We start from the raw sequence: 23,070 nt of genomic DNA on the forward strand, positions 1-23,070 counted from the left end.
AAGCTGCGGGAGTGCCGGCTGCCAGGCCGAAGATCGTAGCAGGCCATCAGGTGGCAACAAGAACTGAATTAAATAAATCATTTAAATTTATTTGAATATTCAAATTGAGTTCCTGTTGCCATGCGGCAGGGAGGCTGCCATAAGGCCTCGCCCCCGTTGGTAATATCGGGCTAGGCCCTCACACTGTTGGGATGCATGGCGGCCATCTCCCGGAGGCATTTTCTGGCCCCACCGCCCACCCCCCCTCTCCCCATCCAGCCTGTCAACATCAGGGGGTCGGTAAAGTCCAGCCCTATATGTCAAATGAGGACATGAATCCAACTGAACTGTTATGCTCCTCACTGCCTTGAGGAATAACTTGTTAACATCACTGTCTGTACTCATGAAAAATGGACACTTGCATGAAAAACACCAGGGTTACTCGCACCTATAGATCATACCCCACTGTAAGCTCTTCCTTCAGGAGGTAAGTATAGAAAATTGCATTGTGGGAGGGGATGATGAGTAATGCCAGCTTAGTGTAAATTTCCATATCAACATTCGCAATTTGTTTGAATCAGGTCCCAGATTCAATCCCTGGTTTGCACTGTTAATCTTGGCTAAATTGGGGCGCGGTGTGGGGGGAGAGGCACAACCTTTGGTCTCAATTCCGTTGTGATAGGAAGAGGAAAACGAAGCAACCAGCATTCCAAATAATAGTCACTGTCCATCAACCCTTGCAGGATGGTTTGTATGGATTTTAAATAACGCAGTTAGGCTTATCTTAATACTCACCACTTGCTTTAATAGCTTGTTAAATCCACTGAGAACCATCTGCATTTGTGAAACCTTTCTTGGCAGGTGTCGTTGCTGGACAGGAGTGGAGGGGGAAATATTATGAAGTTATAAAGCTTTGAATTGTACTTCCAATGGTTTAACTTTTTTTTTAATGTATTCTTTATTGCGTTGTTCCAATTCTATGTATAATAAATGTGAATCCATGTTAAATGTAGAGGTAAAAATTCAAAAATGTCTTTCCAATCTCATTGTTATCTGAAAATGATAGTGATCCATGTAGGATTTCTGTAAAGCTGCAAAGAGCTGTCCTTCTGCTTAAAGCATAATAATTATTCATCATTTTATGTTTTATGAAAAACCCAGGTACTGAGAATAGATGGAAGTTTGAAGCTGTAGTCTCTGCAGAGAACAAATTTACATCTTCAAGTTCATCTCAACAGCTAAATGCTTGCACACATCTCAACAAAGGAGGACAACATTTAAACTGTGGGGTGGTTAGCAAAGGTATGCAGATTCTTCTGTTAATATAGAGACTGTATTGTGTAGATCATTTTATTATAGACCATATTAAAACTAGTTCTGTTAAATTATTCCCATTTTGGAGACTCTTCAAAATACTTTTTTTTTGGGAGAGGAAGAAATTGCTGTTCCAAGTCCCTTACCAATAACCCTAGTTCAAAAGCCCTAGAGTTTATAATGTCAGGCAAGCCCCTCCTGCCATGACTGAGGCACACATTATTTCGCCACATGAGCATTAAAACTTTAAAAACTGCAATCTCTGACTGGAGGACATTTGCATAGTACCAGACAACATGGAAACAAAGTGAGCCAATTCCTGTTCCTCCAATAATAGAAGTGGTCAGACCAGTTTTGGTCACATGACTGGCTGTTGCAGAGTTTTTGAACTCCCAAACAAAGGAATTGCCAGGCAGAGAACGCCGTGTGCTCATGTACTGAAAACATCTCCTCCTCTGCCTGCCTTCATCTCTTCCCACGGAATTGTGTGAAAACACGTGAAACTCAAAGAGAGAAGAGTTTGCCACGTGAACAAAGTTTTACGAAGATTACTGGGCCCCAACAAATCACAAGACCATATCTTCAATTAAGGACTACAGCGAGCTCGAGAAACAGTAACAAGATATTGCCTCAAACTGTTCTACTTATCTTTTATTCTCCTCCTTTCTATTCCTATCTGCATGTTTATATCGCGTGTACATGCTAGCGAAAGCGCGTCATATATCCGTAGGCGTGAACCACATTAGAGTTTAAGGTTTTAATAAATGTCCTCTTTCTGCTTTAAACCAAAGAAAGTCTGTGTGTGCTCAGTTCTTTGCCTTATAATTGGAAACTGAACACGGATTCACAAAAAGGGGAGCTCAAAACACAGTGTGTTTAAAATTAAACCCTGTTACAGTAAGATCAGGTAAAGATAACAAAATACCCCTAGACACATTGCTAACCTGGTCATAACAGAAATTGGGTGCTAGTGTCCAGATTGCTACCCACAGACAAATGAGTTAAATTGGAAGTGGGAAGCCAAATTGTTGCCAATCAAAAAGGGCAAATCAATACAGGTTTTCTTGTGGTTGTGTGTGATTGAATACTAACATGTCTGCAACTGAAGCATGTAGCTCTGCAAGCCAGGGTGAAGTAACTTGGGATAAGTTAAAAGCACTGTTTCTAGAGGAGTTGAGAAAAATGTCTGAGCAGGGTGGAATCACTGTGTACGTGGCAAGGCTAGGAAATTTGAACTCCTAAGGCTGGTGGCTAGCCATTTTTCCTTTGAATCTGACGAAGCAGAAGCAGTGTTAGAAGCAGACCCAGACAGGGTACTGCTAGCAAAGATACAATTGGAACAAAGGAAACTTGAATTAGAAGACAGGGCGGGAGAGAGAGAGACAGGAGAGGGAGAAAGAAAGAGCCTTCCAAATGGAACGTGAAGAAAAACATAGACAGGAGAGGGAATGAGAGAGAGGGGAAGAAAGACGGGAGAAAGAAAAAGAAAGATGTGGGGGGAGAGAGAGAGAGACAAAAAGGGTATTCCGGAAAGAATCCGAAGAGAGTTACGGCGCCTTGAGTTAGCTAGGTGGTGACAGACTAACCCTAGTGAAAGCATGGCCAATATGGAGGATCAGAATTCAGGCTTGGGTACAAGATTGCTAAAACTCACCCAATTGATTCCAAAATTCAATGAGGAAGACGTGGAAGTATTTTTCGTGTCCTTCGAGAAACTGGCAAGGCAGCTAAAATGGCAGCTGAGACCTGGTCTCTTTTACTGCAAAGCAAACTAACTGGAAAAGCCCATGAGGTCTAATCCTCCCTGCCAGATGAGAGTGCATCAAATTATGAACAGTCCAAAAATGCTATCCTCGGGGCATATGAATTAGTACCCGAAGCCTACTGCCAGAAGTTTAGAACCCTCAAAAGCAAGCCAATCAACCTATCTGGAATTTGAAGGAAGCAAGCAACTGGATTTTGGCTGGGGGCTTTAAAAATACAGCTCAGCTATGAGACTCTCAGAAGTAATCCTGTTAGAATTTAAAAACTCTCCCATTCTCAGTAAAAACTCATATCGAGGAGCACTGGGTTCAGAGGCTTCGACAAGCAGCCGTTCTGGCTGATGAATTTTCTTTAATTCATAGGTTCTCCCCTGGGAAACTGACTTTTCTTAATCACCACCACAAATCCAAAAAGGACAAAGAGTGGGAAGGTGATAGAAGCCTAGGCAGTCCTGGAAGAGTCCTGACTGTTACTTTTCAAAGAATGAGATACTGATGAGGAAATGGAGTTCTCCTCACAGACCTGAGGGCCAGGAGTGGACAGTAGTTCACCAGTTAGTGGTGCCACAGAGATACCAGGTAGAAATATTAAGAAGGGTCCACAAGTCTACAGTAGTTGTACATGCCAGTATACAAAAGACCAAAGCCCGCATGACTGGCCAAAGCTCCACAAGGATGTGGTGGAGTACTGCAGGAGTTGCCGCATGTGCCAGGTTGAGGGGACACTCCAACCTACAGTGAAACCTGCACCCCTAAGTCCTCTACTGGTATTAGGAGGACCTGCCAGCAGAGGGCTGGTGAACTGTAAGAGACCCCTGCTGAGAACAAAAGGGGACAGGCAGGCACATGGCTGGCAAAAGTTTCCCCTTCCCTTTCTAAAAAGTGACCCAGAAGGCCAGTTAAAGGAAGTCCAGGAAGAATCCCGGATGAAAATCCCTACTGCCCAGTCAACCAACCCAGAAAAATGTGAAAGGTTAGACCCCACATCCTCCTATGTAAATGCAGACGCTAGGAGCACCCCACCAGAGTTACTAAGAACATTTACAGGAACCTGCAGAGGCAAAGAGAAACCTCGAGGGGCACAGAAACCATGAGGGTGATGCCTCACCTAGTTGAAGGGTCACTGGAGAATGCACAAATACCTGCAGTTAGAAGTGTCCCAGAGAACAAAGGAGAGAGTAACAGAGACTCCTCCCCACAGTCAGAGGAAAAGCGAACCGTCCATCCCCTGAAGCCAAAAGTCTTAGCATGAATCGGGGCGTTCAGGATAGACAAACCCCCCTACTAACTCTCCTGGAGAATAAAAAAGGGGAAATTAAAGCAGCCCCCGCCCCCCCCCCCCCCCCACCCACCCCAGAACAGACCATCTTAATGAGCTTCAAGACTGGTGAATGAATGGAAATGAATGAGAGAAATGCATGGTTTTCTTTCTGTATCTTCTATTTGTCTCAAACTCTGTAATGAACTGTGCCATTTTCTTCAAATCACATTTCATTCCCCTGGGTGTGTAAGTGTTAGGCAAACCCCACCTGTCAAGACTGAGGCACACATTATTTCACTACATGAACATTAAAACTTTAAAAATTGTAATCTCTGACTGGAAGGATATTTGCATAGTACCAGACAATGTGGAAACAAAGGGAGCCAATTCCTGTCCTTCCAATACATAGAAGTGGTCTGACTAGTTTTGAAACGTTGACTCTGCTTCTGTCTGCACAGTTGCTGCCAGACCTGCTGAGTAGTTCCAGCATTTCGTGTTTTTATTTCAGATTTCCAGCATCTGCAGTATTTTGCTTTTATTTTGGTCACATGACTGGTTGTTGCCGAGTCTTTGAACTCCCAAACAAAGGATATGCCAGGCAGAGAACGCCGTGTGCTCATGGGCAGGCATGTCTGCTGCCTTCATCTCTTCCCACGGAATTGAATCTCGTGAAAACGCGTGAAACTCAGAGAAGGGTTTGCCATATGAACAAAATTTTAAGAAGTTACCGGGCCCCAACGAATTGCGAGACCATATCTTCAATCAAAGACTACAGCAAGCTCGAGAAACAGTAACAAGATATTGCTTCAAACTGTTCTACTTGTCTTTTCTCCTCTTTTCTATTCCTATCTGCATGTTCATATCGCATGTGCATGCTAGCGTGAGCGTGTTGTATAGCTGTATACATGAACCATATTAGAGTTTATGGTTTTAATAAATTTCCCTTTCTGCTTTAAACCAAAGAAAGCCTGTGTGTGCTCAGTTCTTTGCCTTATAATTGGAAACTGTGAACAAGGATTCACAAAAAGGGGAGCTCAAAACACTGTTTAAAATTAAACCGTTACAATAAGATCAGGTAAAGACAGCAAAAGACCCCTAGATATTGCTCACCTGGTTGTAACAATAACATTTAAGAAATTTAACTAAAAAATTAATTATACATAGATTACTGAGCTAATATTTAACATTACTTGTATATTTCATATACAAGATCTCAACATTGTATGTAATTATAGTCACTGAAATGATAAAGTGCAGGCCCCTTCGGCAAATGTAGGATTGAGAAAATTGGGAATTCTCAAGTTGCATCAAATGAATGCACTTGCTATTGCAGAAAAAAATGAGATTTTTCAGAAATTAATTGATCTTAAGATGACTGATTTATAAATTTGATTAAATGATTGTACTAATACAAGTTTTTGTCTGCTATAAATGCAGGTGAAATCTATAATGCTGAGTCAACTGTTTCTACAACTGCACGTTTAAAAGCATTAGCTACTACAGCAGACCAGAAGAAACAACATTTACTTGCTGCTTATATAAATGATGCTAAGAAAGCTTTAGGATCTAGTAAATACAACACATTCTCAACAATACTTCAGACATATAAAAAGACTGATAACTATGACAACATGGTGTCTGAAATAGCTGCTCTCTTTACAGAAAAATCTGAGGATTTTCATTTACTAAGAAGTAAGTATCGAGTATCTTGTTCATAATGAGTCTTATGATAAAGATATGTCTGTTCAGCAAGTATTTATCTCCCTGTGCTATCTGGTTATCTAGCTTCCAAGATAGTTATGATTCTTTCCTGCAAACCACTGATTCCCCAGTGATTGCAGAAAGACTGTACAGATCAGCAGAAGCATACCCACTTTATTAGCTCTTCAATTAAAGTTTAAACTCTTCAATAAAAACTTGTCGTGTTTACATTACTGAGATGCAAAGGTGTCATTGGAGATGGGAGTCACGTAATCCAATTTTGTGATGTGTACCATTTATAGATACTAGTCCAACATTAAGCCTGCAATGGAGCATCAGTGCCTTAATCAGAATTCAGAAAGCATTTGATGTTGATTGCATGTTCCCCTTTTCTTGGGATTCCATGTGTGTTTAATATTAATTGCATGTGCTCCATTAACTTGGATTTGGATTATGACATTTGTATTGGTTGCATGTGCCCTGTTTGTTTTTATGTAATTGTGCTATGTTCTTCTGTCCATTTATATGCTTAAAATCTTTGTCAGAGTCATAGAGAGATATAGCCCTTCGGCCCACCGAGTCTGTGCTGACCAACAACCACCCATTTATACTAATGCTACATTAATCCCATATTCCCTGCCACGTCCCCACCATTCTCCTACCACCTACCTACACTAGGGGCAATTTACAATGGCCAATTTACCTATCAACCTGCAAGTCTTTGGCTGTGGGAGGAAACCAGAGCACCCGGTGGAAACCCAAGCGGTCACAAGGAGAACTTGCAAACTCCACACAGGCAGTACCCAGAACCGAAGCCGGGTCGCTGGAGCTGTGAGACTGCGGTGCTCACCACTGTGCCGCCCCCTTGTGTAGCTAGTTTTTTTTGTTTGGGGAATGTAGGCATCGCTGGCCAGGCCAGCATTTATTGCCATCCCTAATTGCCCTTGAGAAGGTGATGAGCTGTCATCTTGAACTGCTGTAGTCCTTGGGGTGTAGCTACACACCCACGGTGCTGTTAGGAAGGGAGTTCTGGGAGTTTAAAAAAGCGACAGTGAAGGAACGGTGATATAGTTCCAAGTCAGGATGGCGTGTGGCTTGGAGGGGAACTTGAAGGTGGTGGTGTTCTCATGCATCTGCTGCCCTTGTCCTTCTAGGTGGTAGAGGTCACAGGTTTGGAAGGTGCCACCAAAGGAGCCTTGGTGAGCTGCTGCAGTGTATCGTGTATATGGTCCACACATGGTCAAGATATTGCTAAACCAAGATGTTTGCTTTTGTAAGGACTCCATAGCACAGAGTCTGAGAACTCCTGCTTGGAACTCTTCAGACAGCTTCAGCTGAAGAAAGTTTTGAAGAAAACATATGACCTGCTGTTTTCCAGCTCCAAATTGTATTTATATAGTCCTGTAATATGAAAGGCTTCCCAAGTAGCTTCACTTTAGAAAGCTTTTCAGCCTTGTGTTCAATGAGAAACATTAAAAGTTCTAGCTATATCATAGGAATATAGGAGCAGAGTAGGCCATTCAGCCCATCGAGCCTGCTCCGCCATTCAATTCGATCATGGCTGATCATCCACTTCAGTGCCTTTTTCCCCACACTATCCCCATATCCCTTTATGTCATTGGTATTTAGAAATCTGTCACTCTCTGCTTTAAACATACTCAATGACTGAGCTTAGCCCTCTGGGGTAGAGAATTCCAAAGATTCACAACCTCTGAGGAAAGAAATTTCTCCTCATCTCGGTCCTAAGTGGCTTCCCCCTTATTTTGAAATTGTGTCTCCTGGTTCTAGACTCCCCAACCAGGGAAACATCTTGCCTACCTACCCTGTCTATCCCTTTTAAGTATTTTGTAGGTTTTCAATCAGATCGTCTCTTATTCTTCGAAACTCTAGAGAATACAGGCCCAGTTTCCCCATTCTTTCTTCATGGCACAGTCCCGCCATCCCGGGAACAAGTCTGGTGAACCTTCGTTGCACTCCTTCTATGGCAATAATATCCTTCCTAAGGTAAGGGGACCAAACCTTCATACAGTACTCCAGGTGTGGCCTAACCAAGGTTTTATACAATTGAAGCAAGATTTTGCTACTCCTATACTCAAATCCTCATGCAATAAAGACTAACATACTTCCTAATTGCTTGCTGCACCTACATGTTATCTTTCAGTGACTATTGACTAGGACACCCAGGTCCCTTTGTACATCTACGCTTTCTAATCTATTACCATTTAAGACATACTCTGTATATCTGTTCCTCCTATCAAAGTGGTTAACCTCACATTTTTCCACATTATATTCCATCTGCCATATTCTTACCTGTTCAGTTAACCTGTCCAAATCCTCTTGAAGCCACTTTGCAACTTCCTCACAATATGCATTCCCACCTAGTTTTGTGTCATCCATGAACTTGGAAATATTACATTTGGTCCCGACATCCAAATATATATATAAATATATTGTGAACAGCTGGGGCCCAAGTACTGATCCTTGCAGTACCCCACTAGTCACAGCCTGCCAATGCAAGAATGATCCATTTATTCCTAGTCTCTATTTTCTGCCTGTTAACCAATCCTTAATCCATGCCAGTACATTACCTCCTATCCCCTGTTCTTTAATTTTGCTAACCAACCTGCTGTGGAGGACTTTATCCAAAGCCTTCTGAAAATCCAAGTATACTACATCCACCAACTCCCCTTTTATCAATTCTGTTGGTAACATCCTCAGAAAAACTCCAACAGGTTCATCAAACATGATTTCCCATTCATAAATTCATGTTGACTATGCCCAATCAGATCATTATTATCCAAGAGTCCATTTATCACATCCTTTAGAATAGATTCAAGCATTTCCCCTACTACTGGTGTGAGGCTAAAAGGTCTGTAGTTCCCTGTTTTCCCTCTCCCTTCCTTCTTAAATAATGGGGTGACATTTGCGACCTTCCAATCTGCAGGAACCGCTCCAGAATCTATAGAATTTTGAAAGATGATCACCAATGCATCCACTATCTCCATAGCTACCTCTTTCGACGCTCTGGGATGTAGAATATCAGGTCCTGGGGCCTTCTCAACCTTCAGCCCATTAATTTCTCCAATGCAACCTTCTTACTAATACTAATTTCTTCAATTCCTCATTCTCCGTAGTCCCTTGGATCTCCAATTTTGGGAAATTTCTTCCTCAGTGAAGACAGATACAAAGTAATCATTTAGCTTCTCTGCCATTTCTCTTTTCCCCATTATAAATTCTCCAGACTCTGCCTGTAGTGGACCTACGTTTGTCTTAGCCAAGCATTTCCTTTTTACGTATCTATATAAACTTTTACAGTCCGTTTTTGTTTTTTGCTAGTTTACATTCGTATTCTATTCTCCTTTTCCTTATCGGTTTCTTGGTCCTCCTTTTCTTCAATGAATGTAATTACGATCGACCTAATTCATATTGAATCTGCCAACAGTTGGTCTTGGCATAAAACTCTTCGTAGACTGGCTTACTTTAATCTGACAGTCATTTGTAGTGCAGAATTTGTTAAATTGATAGAAGCAGTCGGAAGCCAGATTTGTTGTTGGGCCTGTGCTGATTTTTGATCAACAACAACTTGCATCTATATAGCATCTTGAAGTCTCTTCAGTTACATCCTTTGATCCATATCCTTTGATATCACTACTGACAATAATGTATCACCTGGAGGCAGTGGAGTTGAGAATGGATAGTACAGGAGCATTGTGGTTATGGGACTAGTAATCCAGAGGCCTTAACAAATGATCTTCAATCATGAGTTCAAATCTTATCAAGGCAGCTGGGGAATTTAAATTTAATTTAATAGATCTGGAATTTTAAAAGAAAAGTTAGTATCCATAATGGTGACCATGAAACTACAGGATTGTCATAAATACCCACCTGGTTCACTAATCTCCTTTAGGGATGGTATTCTGCCATCCTTACCCACTTTGGCCTATGAGTGCGTCCAGACCCACAGCAATGTGTTTGACTTTTAACTGCCCTCTGAAATGGCAGAGCAGGCCATTCAGTTGTGTTCAAGAAAGTGGCTCACCATCATTTTCCAGGGAAATTAGAGATGGGCAATAAAAGCGATGCCCACATCCTGTGAATGAAATTTTTTTTTTAAGTTTGTGTAGAGGATGAGCTGGGTACTATAAGCATAGATGTGGAAGCTGGCCTGCGTCTGCTGATCATTTAAATGAGGAAGGCGGCTGGGCCAAGGCTAGATTCTTGGGAGATTCTGCAGTGGCAACCAGAATGGACATGGGTAATTTAGAGAAATATCAGTTGTTGCTTTGCTTATGTAGTGTTTACTGCTCTGTGTCAAGAGAACTGTCTTTGTGCCACTGAAAACAATTTGGTGGCCTTTTCAAAGGGTAGCATTGCAGTTAAAATGTTCAAAAAAAATTAAGTCCTGGCCTGCAAAGATTGGTGGCAATGTTTTCTAATTATGTGTTTACAGAATTTTACATATTTGTTAGAGTACATCACAAGCAACAGTTTAACCAAATGTGTAAAGAGCTAACGGGAATAGACTGTAAACAGTTCATGGAAAAGGAGTATCAGCCTGATAGACTAGGGGGAATTCTGACCAAAATTGAAGAGAAACTCCCTAAACATACAGACCTGACCGAAAACCAGAGTGCCAGCAATAATGAGAACGGTAAGTATATCCTGGCATCTATGATGATCATTTATTGTCTTTCACAAGATAATCTCTTAGCTAGCAATATTGTAGGGTGTGTGTATATTTACAACTATTTTTATTTGTATAACTTCAGTTTGTTGTCGATAATGTTTAATGCTTGGATTACAGAGAAGTGACAATTCCATGGACTAGCAGGTTCTTGCCATTTTCAGTTATCAGATTGTAATACTGGAATAAATATTAATATTCCAGTAATATCACTCAAAGCAGGAGGATCTTTACTACTGTAATATTCAGCACTTAAGTGTAAAGATTTTGATTATCACTTTTATGATTTATTTTACCTTCAATGGCATTGCTCTTTTTCTATCTACCCTAAAATAATCTATCCTAGCCCTTTTCTGTCTTTGAAAGCTTTTACTTTTTCTTTATCCTCCTGGTATTGGGCAAGAGCAGGTCCCCAAAAAAAGGATTATTATTTATTTATACTAACCGGGCAGTTCTAAGTCTTAAAAATACACTTTCCAGCCAGTTGAAAGTCCTGCGAACTGGCGGCAGTCTTTGCCTAATAAACTCATAGGCAACATTGAATTTTCTTTCACTACATTATTGTCCAGCTGTGGTCATCATAAATAGCGATACTTTGAGAAAGACAGTCACATCAATCGCAAATTTATTAACATGAATAGTAATTAGATGATTTTTTTCCAGCTCATTGAATATTTTTTCACCTCCCACCCCTCCCCAAAAAGAAAAACAAATAACTGACCACCTCTTGAAATAAGAGGTGTGATAGGTCTGTTAAATAGGTGGGAAAATTAGCTGAACAGAAAAATACTTAGACAGTTAAATAAATATTAAACTAGGAAAACCTCCTAAGGAGAATCAGGAGGAAAGCCACACTAACTGGGCTGACTTGGAACGGAGTGACTTTTGAGTCAGACATGGAGAGGAGAACTGTACTTGCTAAAGAAGAGGAGGAAATTAAACCCTTCAATAAGGCTATAAGCTGCAGTGAACTGTCCCATCATGCTGTTCCATCTTGTAACCATGCTAATTTTCTTTGAAGACTTTTTTTTTCTCCTAAAGCAAAATAGCAAATACACAGCAGTTTTATAACATCAATAGAGCTGTGATTTGAGCTTCCAGTAAGTAGATACTCATGGTAGAGCAGACACATTCAAATGTCTGATGTTTAAGTGTATGTGAACATTCAGTCACAAGTTGTCCATGTGTGATGATGGCTTTTTCTATTTTTGACCAATTATGATTTTTAATAGCTGAAGGATCTGGAATGCCACAAAGCAAGATTTCAGTATTCTTTCCTAGCAGTGGAAAACCAAAGCCCTCGAATGGCTCCAGGACACCAAGCACCTTACATTGCATTAATGACAATATGGTAAAAAGCTGTCCCTCTGAAGTTCAAGATAGGGGAACAAAAAGCATACGACCCCCATCAACAAATGAACCATTGCTGCCTTTCTCCTCTGATGTGAATTTGAAGTTTGGTAAGTTACATGGATTAATATATTCTAAAACAGAGCTTTAGTTGACTGAAATACTTCTCAGAATTAGGCCATGTATAAACCTGAAATTCTCCACAAACACTATCCTCCCATGGCCCCCCCCCCCCCCCCCCAAGAACAAAAAGTTCTATATTGAATTTAAATTTTAAAAACTGAGTTTTAGCCTTTTTTCCCTTCTCTCCACTTCCCCCTTTTTCAGACAGAATGTCATATTCTTGCAGTAGCGGCTGTGACCCAGTGGTAGCACTCGTGCCTCAATTTTTCAGATGAAATGTTAAACTGAGGCCCTGTCGTTCATCCCAAGTGGCCATCAAAGATTCCATGGCACTATTTGAAGAAGAGCAGCTGAGTTCTCCCTGCTGTCCTGGCCAACGTTTATCCCCAAGTCGATGCCTGGAACATATGATCTAGCCAATTATTTAATTGTTGTCTGCCAGAGCTTGTTGTGTACAAATTGGCTGTATTTCCTACATTACAACAGTGACTACACTCCAGAATTACTTAATTGGTTGTGAAGTGCTTTGGGATGTCTGGAGGTTGTCAAAGGTATGAGTAATTTTTTTTGACAAACTAACTTCCAAATTGTTCATCCACCTCAATGAAAATCAAAGACAGGTTACATTTTAACAAAAGTGAGTGAATACCCAGAGATGAGCAGTAGGATTCAGTGGTTTACTGAAAAACATAAGGCACACAACTCTGTGACTCGCTTGTTTCTGATGCAAGTTCCATTGCATATCTTTTATACTGTATGCTGACTTTGATAAGTTAAAGAAATTTTTTAATTAGTCTGAAAATAATGTGGTTTTGTTTTATAGTGACTTGCCATTATGGAAAACTGTTGTATGCTCTTTAATGGACTAGTAGTTTTATGTGGTGAAGTGTTAATTAATGGGTTCACAAAATTGCAGGATGCATAATTACAGACAATTGTCCCATTCAGTCCATCAAGATTCAGTTTTCGCCTTCAATGTTAATTGTATATCACTTGAGGGTTAATTGTATTCAGGTGGTGGGCATTGATTGGGGACTCCCCTGTGCTCACATATAGGAGCAAGCTGAAAGTTTGGTGGTTGGTTGGAGGAACATGACACGTAATGTGTCTCTCTAAATAAAAGCTTGTAAGTGTACGAAGATTAGGCTCCAGTTCTATCCTTCGCTATCTAGCTATTCGAATTCTAACATGTGCTACCTAATCTAGAAGTCCAGTCCAAGGATCGATCTTGTAAAGAAGAACATCCTGATTTGAGGTTCAGTTATGGGGCGGGCTAGCTGTTCTTCACATCATAGTCTGGCAAGAAATAGTGGTCACAATTATAATTTTCTTAATAACAAAGTAGATTTTTAGAAACAGATGTAGGAAAGAGTAAATAATTAAATGACGAATTTCCATTTTTAGAACCCCATTCACTTCTTCAGGACATCCCAAAATGCTTCCAAGCCAATGTTGGCCTTTACCAGAACTCCACTGCTCTTCTTAAAAATGCTATGGCAGCTTTTACATTTCCCTGAACTGGCAAATATGACCTCCTTTTAATTTAATTCAAAAGACAGCACCTTGACAATGCAACATCCCCTCAGTACTGCACTAAAGTGTCAACCTATATTATGTGTCTCTGTGCCCAGATTTCTGGAGTTTGGCTTGAATCCATGACCATCTGACTTGGAGGCGAGTGCTACTGGTCAAAGTGGGCTGACTAGTTAACTAATAGAAAACATTTATATAAGGGAGAACAACTTCGAGACCGCTGCAGTGGGATATATGCATGTATATGTGTTTCAGGATACAAAAAACTGAAGGGTTCAGTTGTTCATTGCAAGGCATTCGTGTTGATTTGAAAACTGCATATGTATGGGAAAAAGGTGAAGTTAGTTTCATATTGCTTTGGGGGAATAGTGATGCCATGCATCAACAGAAGTTGCTTATTAATATTGCAGAGTTGGTGATTATTTAATGAGTTTAATTTGATTATGACACTGTTGTATTCTCTGTCGCCATGTAGTTTTGAGGTTTAGCTTTCTTAGCTAGTAGTAAATTTTGAAGTATCCAACACTGTCAGATTAACATACAGAATGAAAAAGGCTATAGGTTACTCCTAAACTCTGTTTACCAAAGATTAATTCTTCTCAATTAGTTCTTATTTTGAAAATCAGGTGGCTAAGTTTAACTTTTAAAAGTTCATTTGTGCCCTTCTGTTTTATGTTCTTAAGCTTTTTATACTGAGTATTATTACCCTTAAATATTTAATTTTGTTTCAGTGGTGTGATTTGCTTTTTTGGAGCCTATGCTAATCGGGCACACACAGTTAGAAGATGTGGTCAAAAGATGCACTTAATTTGTTAACTTCCACTTGTCATGTTGACAAGTAAAACTTAAGCAGAAGTGCCAGAATGTGAGCCCAAACTTTTCATTTCTAATGATCTATAAGTCATCATTTCACCCAAAATGGTGTCACTGCTTAATTGCTTTTTTAAAAAAAAAATGAAAACATTCCAGACTTGTTTCTTTATGGACATTTTTGTGGCAGTTGTGGAAACAATTTTCCAAATACACTCAGTAACTGGATCTGCCTATCTCCAAAAGAGCAAAGATACCCCTTTACTGGAATATGTTACTTGAAGTGCTATTTTTCCCTGTATTGATACACTGAAACATATGACACCAATACCAGCTAATTTATATGAACTGCAGTCTTTTTTTAAGAAAGACGTGTTCTAAACTTTGCAACATATTCTGCTAGGTTTCCACTGCATTCTTTGCAGAATTGATGCAACAGTGCCATTTAATTGTCAGTCCTGTGAATTCACCTGTTGTTTGTCATGCTGGAAGCAGTTGTTGAAGGTTAGACTAGCTTTTTAATTTATTAGCTAAAAAAGCCTGATAAACAATGAAGTTGTATTTTTTTATACATTTGGTCTATATATACCTCTGGAAAGCAGAATAAAAGCAAAATACTGCAGATGCTGGAAATCTGAAATAAAAACAAGAAATGCTGGAAATACTCAGCAGGTGGTAGCATCTGTGGAGAGAGAAGCAGAGTTAATGTTTCAGATCAGTGACCCTTCATCAGAACTGGCAAAGGTTAGAAATGTAATAGGTTTTAAGCAAATAAAGCAGGGGTGGGGCAAAAAGTAAAGGTGCTGATAGGACAGGGTCACAGAGAAAAACTGACAAGAAGGTCAGGGGGCAATGGCAGATGGTATGTTAGTGCCAGGGAAGGAAAACTAATTCCCAGGAGTGACATGAGATACTGAGTCTATCTCTACTGGAATAAAAATGGCTAAGAGGAAATTTTGCACAGGTCTTTAAAATTATGAAGGGTTTTGATGGTGTAAATAGAAAGAGGCTGTTTTCTGTAATTGTGGGGTTGGTGATGGTGACAAAGGTTTATAAATTTAACATCCTCACCAAAGAGTGAAGAAAGGGATTAGGATAATTCTTTTTACCTGGAGGATTGTTGGAGATGGAACACTTTGCCACAGGAAGTGGTTGAGGCACAGGCCATTGCATATTTGAAGGGAAGGTTGGATAAATATTTCAAAACGGTAGATACAGGGCTCTGGCGAAAGAACAGGGCAGTGGGATAATGGATTGCACTAGAAAGCCAACATAGATCCAATAGGCAAAATGGTTTCCTGTGCTGTTAATTTCTGTGATTCCATAGAAATCACCAGAGAATCAAAAATCGAGAAATAATTTCAGATATTCACATATTTCAAGCAATCTTAAATGTTGTTTCCAAAGGCTTAGTTTTATGTCCTTCCTTGTTTACAGTTTAAGTTTTACTATTCTCTGAAATGAGATGGCCTCACCTTGCTATTTTTTAGGCCTGTAGCTGTAAGGTATGGAACTGGCAGCAAGAGATGAATCATATGATTGCCCCATTCCTCTGAAGTATCTTATCTGCATATCATCATCCTTTACGCTAAATGTTCTTTTTGGGATAAGCAGCCAATCACGTGGGTAGTCACATCTGTTGTCTTTACAGCTCACTGGGGACAGAGGCCAGCAGTTTGTTAGCAGTAGAGAACCACGGAAAAGCAGCGTCGGATTCAATAAATATAGGTTCATTGTTACTCAAAATGTTATGGGTGAAATATGGGGGTTTCCTCCTATTGTCTCTAGTTATATGTGAGCAATTTCCTGTTCAAGGTAATTTCCCATGCGTCTTGAAATTTGTTAAGAGCTCCTCAGCATACTCTGATTTACGTGTTATACGATAGTTTTTCTCTTGAATTTCCCACAGCATTTTGTACACGTTTGTTCCAAGTTAAGATCATTTAAGTCGGATGTATAGTTGTTCTGAATAATCGGCCAGTTATACAAGTGTAAAATGTTTATAAACAAGTAATTTTGAATGCATTGCATAACTTAAAATTTACTGTTTCATCAAAAGGTTCCGTGCAGTGATTCACGTGTCATAAAACTATTCTGGATAAAAAGCAATTTGTTATTGCTTAAAATTGAAATATTAGTTCTCAGACTATTGTATGATATTAAAAACTTTCCATTATACTGTATATGGAAAAACTAAAATGCCTCAACTGCATTTTGTCAATTGTAAATCTGGAAAATATGAACATAGGGCTGGGCCATTAAACCCTTTGAGCCTGTTCTACCATTCAGTTAAGATCATGAATGAACTATACCTTAACATCATTTAGTCATCTTTGGTCCATATCCCTTGATACTCTTACCAAACAAAAACCTACTGATCTCGGTTTTAAGTTTCAATTAACCTAGCAGCATTAGTCTTTTGAATAGAGGGGGCGAGTGGGGGCAGGTGAATCCTTAGTACTTTTGGGGGAGGGGCATAGTGATATTTGAGTTTGCCAAATAACAATTCAAGCACCACAGTAAGGTTTACTCAGAGACACTGCATTCTAAGGGCCCTTATTCTACAATAAGACTAACCTGGTTGCAACCACATTAATCTTCAGTACCTGGGCTTGACTTAAAAAAAAACCTTTGTTCATCAAATTTGCTCCCACCTTCAAAATGGATGAAGGGAAGCTAAGGGATTGTTTTTTAAATGAAAACCTGGATAGAAATAATAAGTTAGGTTCGGAAGGCTAGAGAGGTAAGAGATGTTGAAAAAGACATTAAGTCTTATTTCTGTAAGAATAATACTTTAATAAGGCTATTCTTGGCATTGGAATACTTTTTTTTTGCTCTAATGTGGTTATTTCAGTCATTCTGTGAGCTGAACAAAATTAAGTGATCCAAAGATTCATTCCCTGAATCTGTCAGCAGCCCAAAGATCAAAATATAAATAGGTATTGAAATGCAGCACCATTTAAAAATACCTCACTGTCCTATCATCTTTCCAGAAAAATAAAAAGTGCCCACAGTGCAAAGAGACCACCAACAGAAGATACTTGCGGCAAGTTTTCTTTCGAACAGATGATCCACGGTCTGCAAATTAAGTGATGGACAGTCTCGTCACAAAGGACACTCTTGATTGATCTTGTATTCTGCATACCTGATAACAAGGAAATGACTGTGATTTTTCTGGAAAATATGCAGTTTATTTCAGCATAAGCTGTGCTATTTAAACTTGTGTTTTTATGACTATCAAAATGTCTGACAGTAACTTTTTTGAATTAATCATATACTTGAGATTGTGATTTTTGTAAAGTCACCTTCATGAAGAGCATGTGAATAAAAATATTTTGGTAAATCGTATACTTTACATAAACAGTTTAGGGATCAAAGATGGTCAAGATCTCAGTAATGCCCTTAACAGTAAAAGCCCTGTACAGCTGGATCTGGAAGTTGGTAAATGGTGTCATGCTAGGCCCCCACCTGCCAAGAATGAGGCACTTTAATTTTGTCATGAACATTGATTTTAAAATGTTACTGGAGTGAGGAAATTACTTATTAAACAGATCTGCTGTGGTTGGAAAAAACATTTGCATATGAACAGACTTGGAAGGACAAAGGGCCATTCACTGACACATTCAACCCACAGTGGACCTTTGATCACCAGGTATTGTGTGCAAGAGGAGCATTCCAGAGACTGCTAAGGTGATACAATCCAGGACTGGTTACAATCATAGAAGGTCTAAAGCACAAAAAGAGGCCACTTGGCCCATCGTGTCTGTGCCGGCCAAAAAACAATCCACCCATTCTCATCCCACCTTGCGGCATTTGGTCCATAGCCCTGCAGCTTACGGTACTTGTGGTGCATTTCCAGACTCCTTTTGAATGAGTTGAAGGTCTCTGCCTCAACGAACCTTTCATGCAGTGAGTTCCAAACCATCACCACCCTCTGGGTGAACAAGTTTTTCCTCACCTCTCCTTTAATTTTTCTACCAATCACTTTAAATCTATGCCCCCTAGTCAATTACCTCTCTGCTACGGTGAATAACCCTTCATCTCCATTCTATCCAGGCCTCTCAAAATTTTGTACATTTCAATCAGATCTCCCCTAAGCCTTCTCTGTTCCAAGGGGAACAACCCCAGCCTATCCAATTTTTCCTCAAGCTGCATTTTTCCAGTCCTGGCAACATCCTCGTAAATCTCCTGTTTACTCTCTCTGGTGCAATTCATCCTTTCTGTAATGAGGTGACCAGAACTGCACACAGTACTCAAGTTGTGGCCTAACCAATGAGTTATAAAGTTCCAGCATAACCTCCCTGCTCTTGCATTCTATACCTCGGCTAATAAAGGAAAAGATTCCATCTGCCTTCTTAACCACCTTATCGACCTGTCCTGCTACCTTCAGGGATCTGTGGACATTCACTGCAAGGTCCCTTACTTTCTCTACACTTCCAACTTTTTTCCCATTAATCATGAATTCTTTTGCCTTGTTTGACCTCCCCAAATGCATCACCTCACACTTCTCCAAGTTGAATTCCATTTGCCACTTTTCTGCGCATCTGACCAGACCATCAGTATCTTCCTGCAGACCAGCTGATCACATGACTAACAGGCTGTTCCAGGGTCTTTTGAACTAGCCAGAGAGAGCGTGAACTGAGAAAGACTGTTTGCTCCTGGACTGAGAAGATCTCCTGTCTGCTCCCATCTCTTTCTCACAAGCCTCTGAAGACAAATGAACGCCAAGACAGAAAAGTCTCCTACAGCGAACAAGGTTTAAGAAGAATATGGGCCCCAATGAAAAGCAAGATCTACCTACAATTAAGGAGGTACACTGAGCTTGAAGAACCATAACAGAAACTCTTCAGATATTGCCTCAAACTTTTGCTCTTTTCTGTCTCTATTTGCATGTGTGTATTGTGTATGCATGCTAGCGTGGGCGTGTTGAGTATCCGTAGATGTCAACCGAATTAGAGTTTAAGCTCAAGTTTAATAAATTCCAATCTATCTTTCTTTAAACCTAAAAAATCTGTTTGTGCTGGTTTCTTTACCTTATAATTGGAAAGTGGTGAACAAGGATTCACCAAGGGGGTGCTGAAAACAGTGTTTTAAAAATTAAACCCTGTTACAGTAAGACCAGGTGAGAGGGACCCCTAGACCCCTTTCTCACCTGGTGGTAACAATGGTGTATGTAGTACACTGTACCATCACAATGTGATTCTGTGGTGTAATGGATGTGGGTTTGAATTCCTCACCTTGCTTTATTTCAAGATTTTACAATACTTTTATATGAATATAACTGCAAGGATAAGTATAGCATAAACATTAAATCTGTCTCTCTCTCTCTGTAGTACCTCATTGTCTGAGAGTTGCTAATCATGGCTTATGCCATGATAGCACTGTGGGACAAGGTGAGAAGGCAGGTCCCAAGAACCACCACAGTCAGTACAGGGATTGAACCATGCTGTTGGCATTATTCTGCACCAGACTGTAGCCATCTAACCAACTGAGGTAGCCTACCCCTTAAAATGACACATGAACAAAATGTTAAACTGATCAATAGAACTCTGTCAAAAAATGGGGAATTGGCTATATTTGGTGACAGATGGGGGGGTTGCAAAGGAACATCATTAACTCACATCTTGGGTTTGAAAGGATTCTGAATACCATTGTCTGTATTATGCTTGCCCAATCCTACAGGGAGTTAATGCAGAAACACCAACTCCTAGAACTTGGCCACTGTTGTGTTGTACTAGGGTCCTGATCAACTGAAGCTGGGTATAAAATTAAGTGGTAATTCTCTCTTAGAGGAACCAAGTCTGAATAAATGCATCCTGCTGCAAATAAATGCAATTAGAATCTTGAATGGAGTTAGTTTTTTAGGTCCAATGAACCGAAGCATCCTGTGAGGTAAGATGTCCGGGTGCCATTTGACCAGAGCAAAATTTCAAACTATTGGAGCACTGTAGGATTAAGCGAGTCTATAAAGGGAGCCCTAACATGCAGGTCGAATCTCTAAAGTGAATCCTATAAAACAGTTTAGGGATCAAAGGTGGTCAAGATCTCAGTAATGCCCTTAAAAGTAGAAGCCCAGTACTGCTGGATCTAGGAGTTGATAAATGGTGAAGAAATGTTGCCTCATTCAATACTTCCCCAATATTAAATTTAGGAGAAACATGTTCCTAAACTGCAATTGCTCTGGTGTACAAAATATTTGATGCTCCACTTTTGAACTGACCCTCTTAGTTATTTGTCTGGGTTAAGCAATTGGAGTGCATTTTTCCCAACGGTATCAATACAGACAATGAGTATTGACTGATTTCTCATAGGATTCATAAACATATATAGGAGAAAAAAGGGAGATGTTGTCTTTCAGATAGGCAAAAAGAAAGAATATATAAAGTCAGGTAAAAACTACCAAGTCCATTAATCCTGTCACATCCTGTTATGATTTGGCATATTCATTGTCTTCATCCTCCCATATCTTTGGGCCTCCTTATCTCGAGAGACAATGGATATGCGCCTGGAGTTGGTCAGTGGTTTGTGAAGCAGCGCCTGGAGTGGCTATAAAGGCCAATTCTGGAGTGACAGGCTCTTCCACAGGTGCTGCAGAGAAATTTGTTTGTCGGGGCTGTTGCACAGTTGGCTCTCCCCTTGCGCCTCTGTCTTTTTTCCTGCCAACTACTAAGTCTCTTCGACTCGCCACAATTTAGCCCTGTCTTTATGGCAGCCCGCCAGCTCTGGCGAATGCTGGCAACTGACTCCCACGACTTGTGATCAATGTCACACGATTTCATGTCACGTTTGCAGACGTCTTTATAGCGGAGACATGGACGGCCGGTGGGTCTGATACCAGTGGCGAGCTCGCTGTACAATGTGTCCTTGGGGATCCTGCCATCTTCCATGCGGCTCACATGGCCAAGCCATCTCAAGCGCCGCTGACTCAGTAGTGTGTATAAGCTGGGGGTGTTGGCCGCTTCAAGGACTTCTGTGTTGGAGATATAGTCCTGCCACCTGATGCCAAGTATTCTTCGAAGGCAGCGAAGATGGAATGAATTGAGACGTCGCTCTTGGCTGGCATACGTTGTCCAGGCCTCGCTGCCGTAGAGCAAGGTACTGAGGACACAGGCCTGATACACTCGGACTTTTGTGTTCCGTGTCAGTGCGCCATTTTCCCACACTCTCTTGGCCAGTCTGGACATAGCAGTGGAAGCCTTACCCATGCGCTTGTTGATTTCTGCATCTAGAGACAGGTTACTGGTGATAGTTGAGCCTAGGTAGGTGAACTCTTGAACCACTTCCAGAGCGTGGTCGCCAATATTGATGGATGGAGCATTTCTGACGTCCTGCCCCATGATGTTCGTTTTCTTGAGGCTGATGGTTAGGCCAAATTCATTGCAGGCAGACGCAAACCTGTCGATGAGACTCTGCAGGCACTCTTCAGTGTGAGATGTTAAAGCAGCATCGTCAGCAAAGAGGAGTTCTCTGATGAGGACTTTCCGTACTTTGGACTTCGCTCTTAGACGGGCAAGGTTGAACAACCTGCCCCCTGATCTTGTGTGGAGGAAAATTCCTTCTTCAGAGGATTTGAACGCATGTGAAAGCAGCAGGGAGAAGAAAATCCCAAAAAGTGTGGGTGCGAGAACACAGCCCTGTTTCACACCACTCAGGATAGGAAAGGGCTCTGATGAGGAGCCACCATGTTGAATTGTGCCTTTCATATTGTCATGGAATGAGGTGATGATACTTAGTAGCTTTGGTGGACATCCGATCTTTTCTAGTAGTCTGAAGAGACCATGTCTGCTGACGAGGTCAAAGGCTTTGGTGAGATCAATGAAAGCAATGTAGAGGGGCATCTGTTGTTCACGGCATTTCTCCTGTATCTGACGAAGGGAGAACAGCATGTCAATGGTCGATCTCTCTGCATGAAAGCCACACTGTGCCTCAGGGTAGACGCGCTCGGCCAGCTTCTGGAGCCCGTTCAGAGCGACTCGAGCAAAGTCCTCCCATATACACACATACAAACCCGCATGGGTTGAGTGGAAGGCCAGATGGGGATGTGCAAACAGTTCTGTCCTATCAGAATCCATGATTGCACTTAGCAACTGGACAGATGAACATAGTCTGCTAGTAGAATAAACAGGTCAGAATATAGAATGGGCAAACTGTTAATCTAATTCCTTGAAATTGCCTGTAAGAAATAGAATTAGCACCTGAACTGGACACAGCCTCTGTGGGAACAAGTTCACCTGAAGCACAACTGTTTCTACTTGGAGGCAAATAAATTGCAGTTTGTGAAATTATTCTCCTTATACCCATGGTATAGATCTCTTTTTGTTCTAGAGCCATTGTATCTGTGTTCTTTAAATGATATACTGGTAAATTCAAATTCATTCAGGTATGATTGAGGTAACTGTCCTTTTGATACCAGTATCTGCTTTAGAGAAAACAGCCCAGAATAATGGAATTGCACTGCCAATTCTGCATCACTGATCCAGATGCCAATTAAATTGTCAATGTTGATGAAAAGCTAATAGAACAGTTTGTTGCTGACATCAGAAACTTTAAGA

General features: G+C 40.6%; 1 protein-coding gene across 5 annotated transcripts in view; it reads left to right on the forward strand.

Annotated features, from left to right (window-relative positions):
• The window catches only part of rtel1 (regulator of telomere elongation helicase 1), a 141,610-nt gene extending 123,749 nt beyond the window's left edge, over positions 1–17,861 (forward strand). For 3 of the 5 annotated variants that reach the window (XM_068048223.1, XM_068048224.1, XM_068048227.1), the window contains exons 31-36: positions 1,141–1,281; positions 5,755–6,009; positions 10,469–10,669; positions 11,935–12,162; positions 14,922–15,022; positions 17,512–17,861. In XM_068048223.1, coding sequence (XP_067904324.1) covers positions 1,141–1,281; positions 5,755–6,009; positions 10,469–10,669; positions 11,935–12,162; positions 14,922–15,022; positions 17,512–17,607 — 1,022 coding nt within the window. In that variant the 3' untranslated portion in view covers positions 17,608–17,861. The remainder of the gene's footprint in view (positions 1–1,140; positions 1,282–5,754; positions 6,010–10,468; positions 10,670–11,934; positions 12,163–14,921; positions 15,023–17,511) is intronic. The other 2 variants (XM_068048226.1, XM_068048225.1) reach the window with 2 other exon arrangements.
• Positions 17,862–23,070: the final 5,209 nt, after the last annotated feature.

Source organism: Heterodontus francisci, chromosome 16, assembly GCF_036365525.1.
Source record: "Heterodontus francisci isolate sHetFra1 chromosome 16, sHetFra1.hap1, whole genome shotgun sequence".
Lineage (NCBI taxonomy): Eukaryota > Metazoa > Chordata > Chondrichthyes > Heterodontiformes > Heterodontidae > Heterodontus > Heterodontus francisci.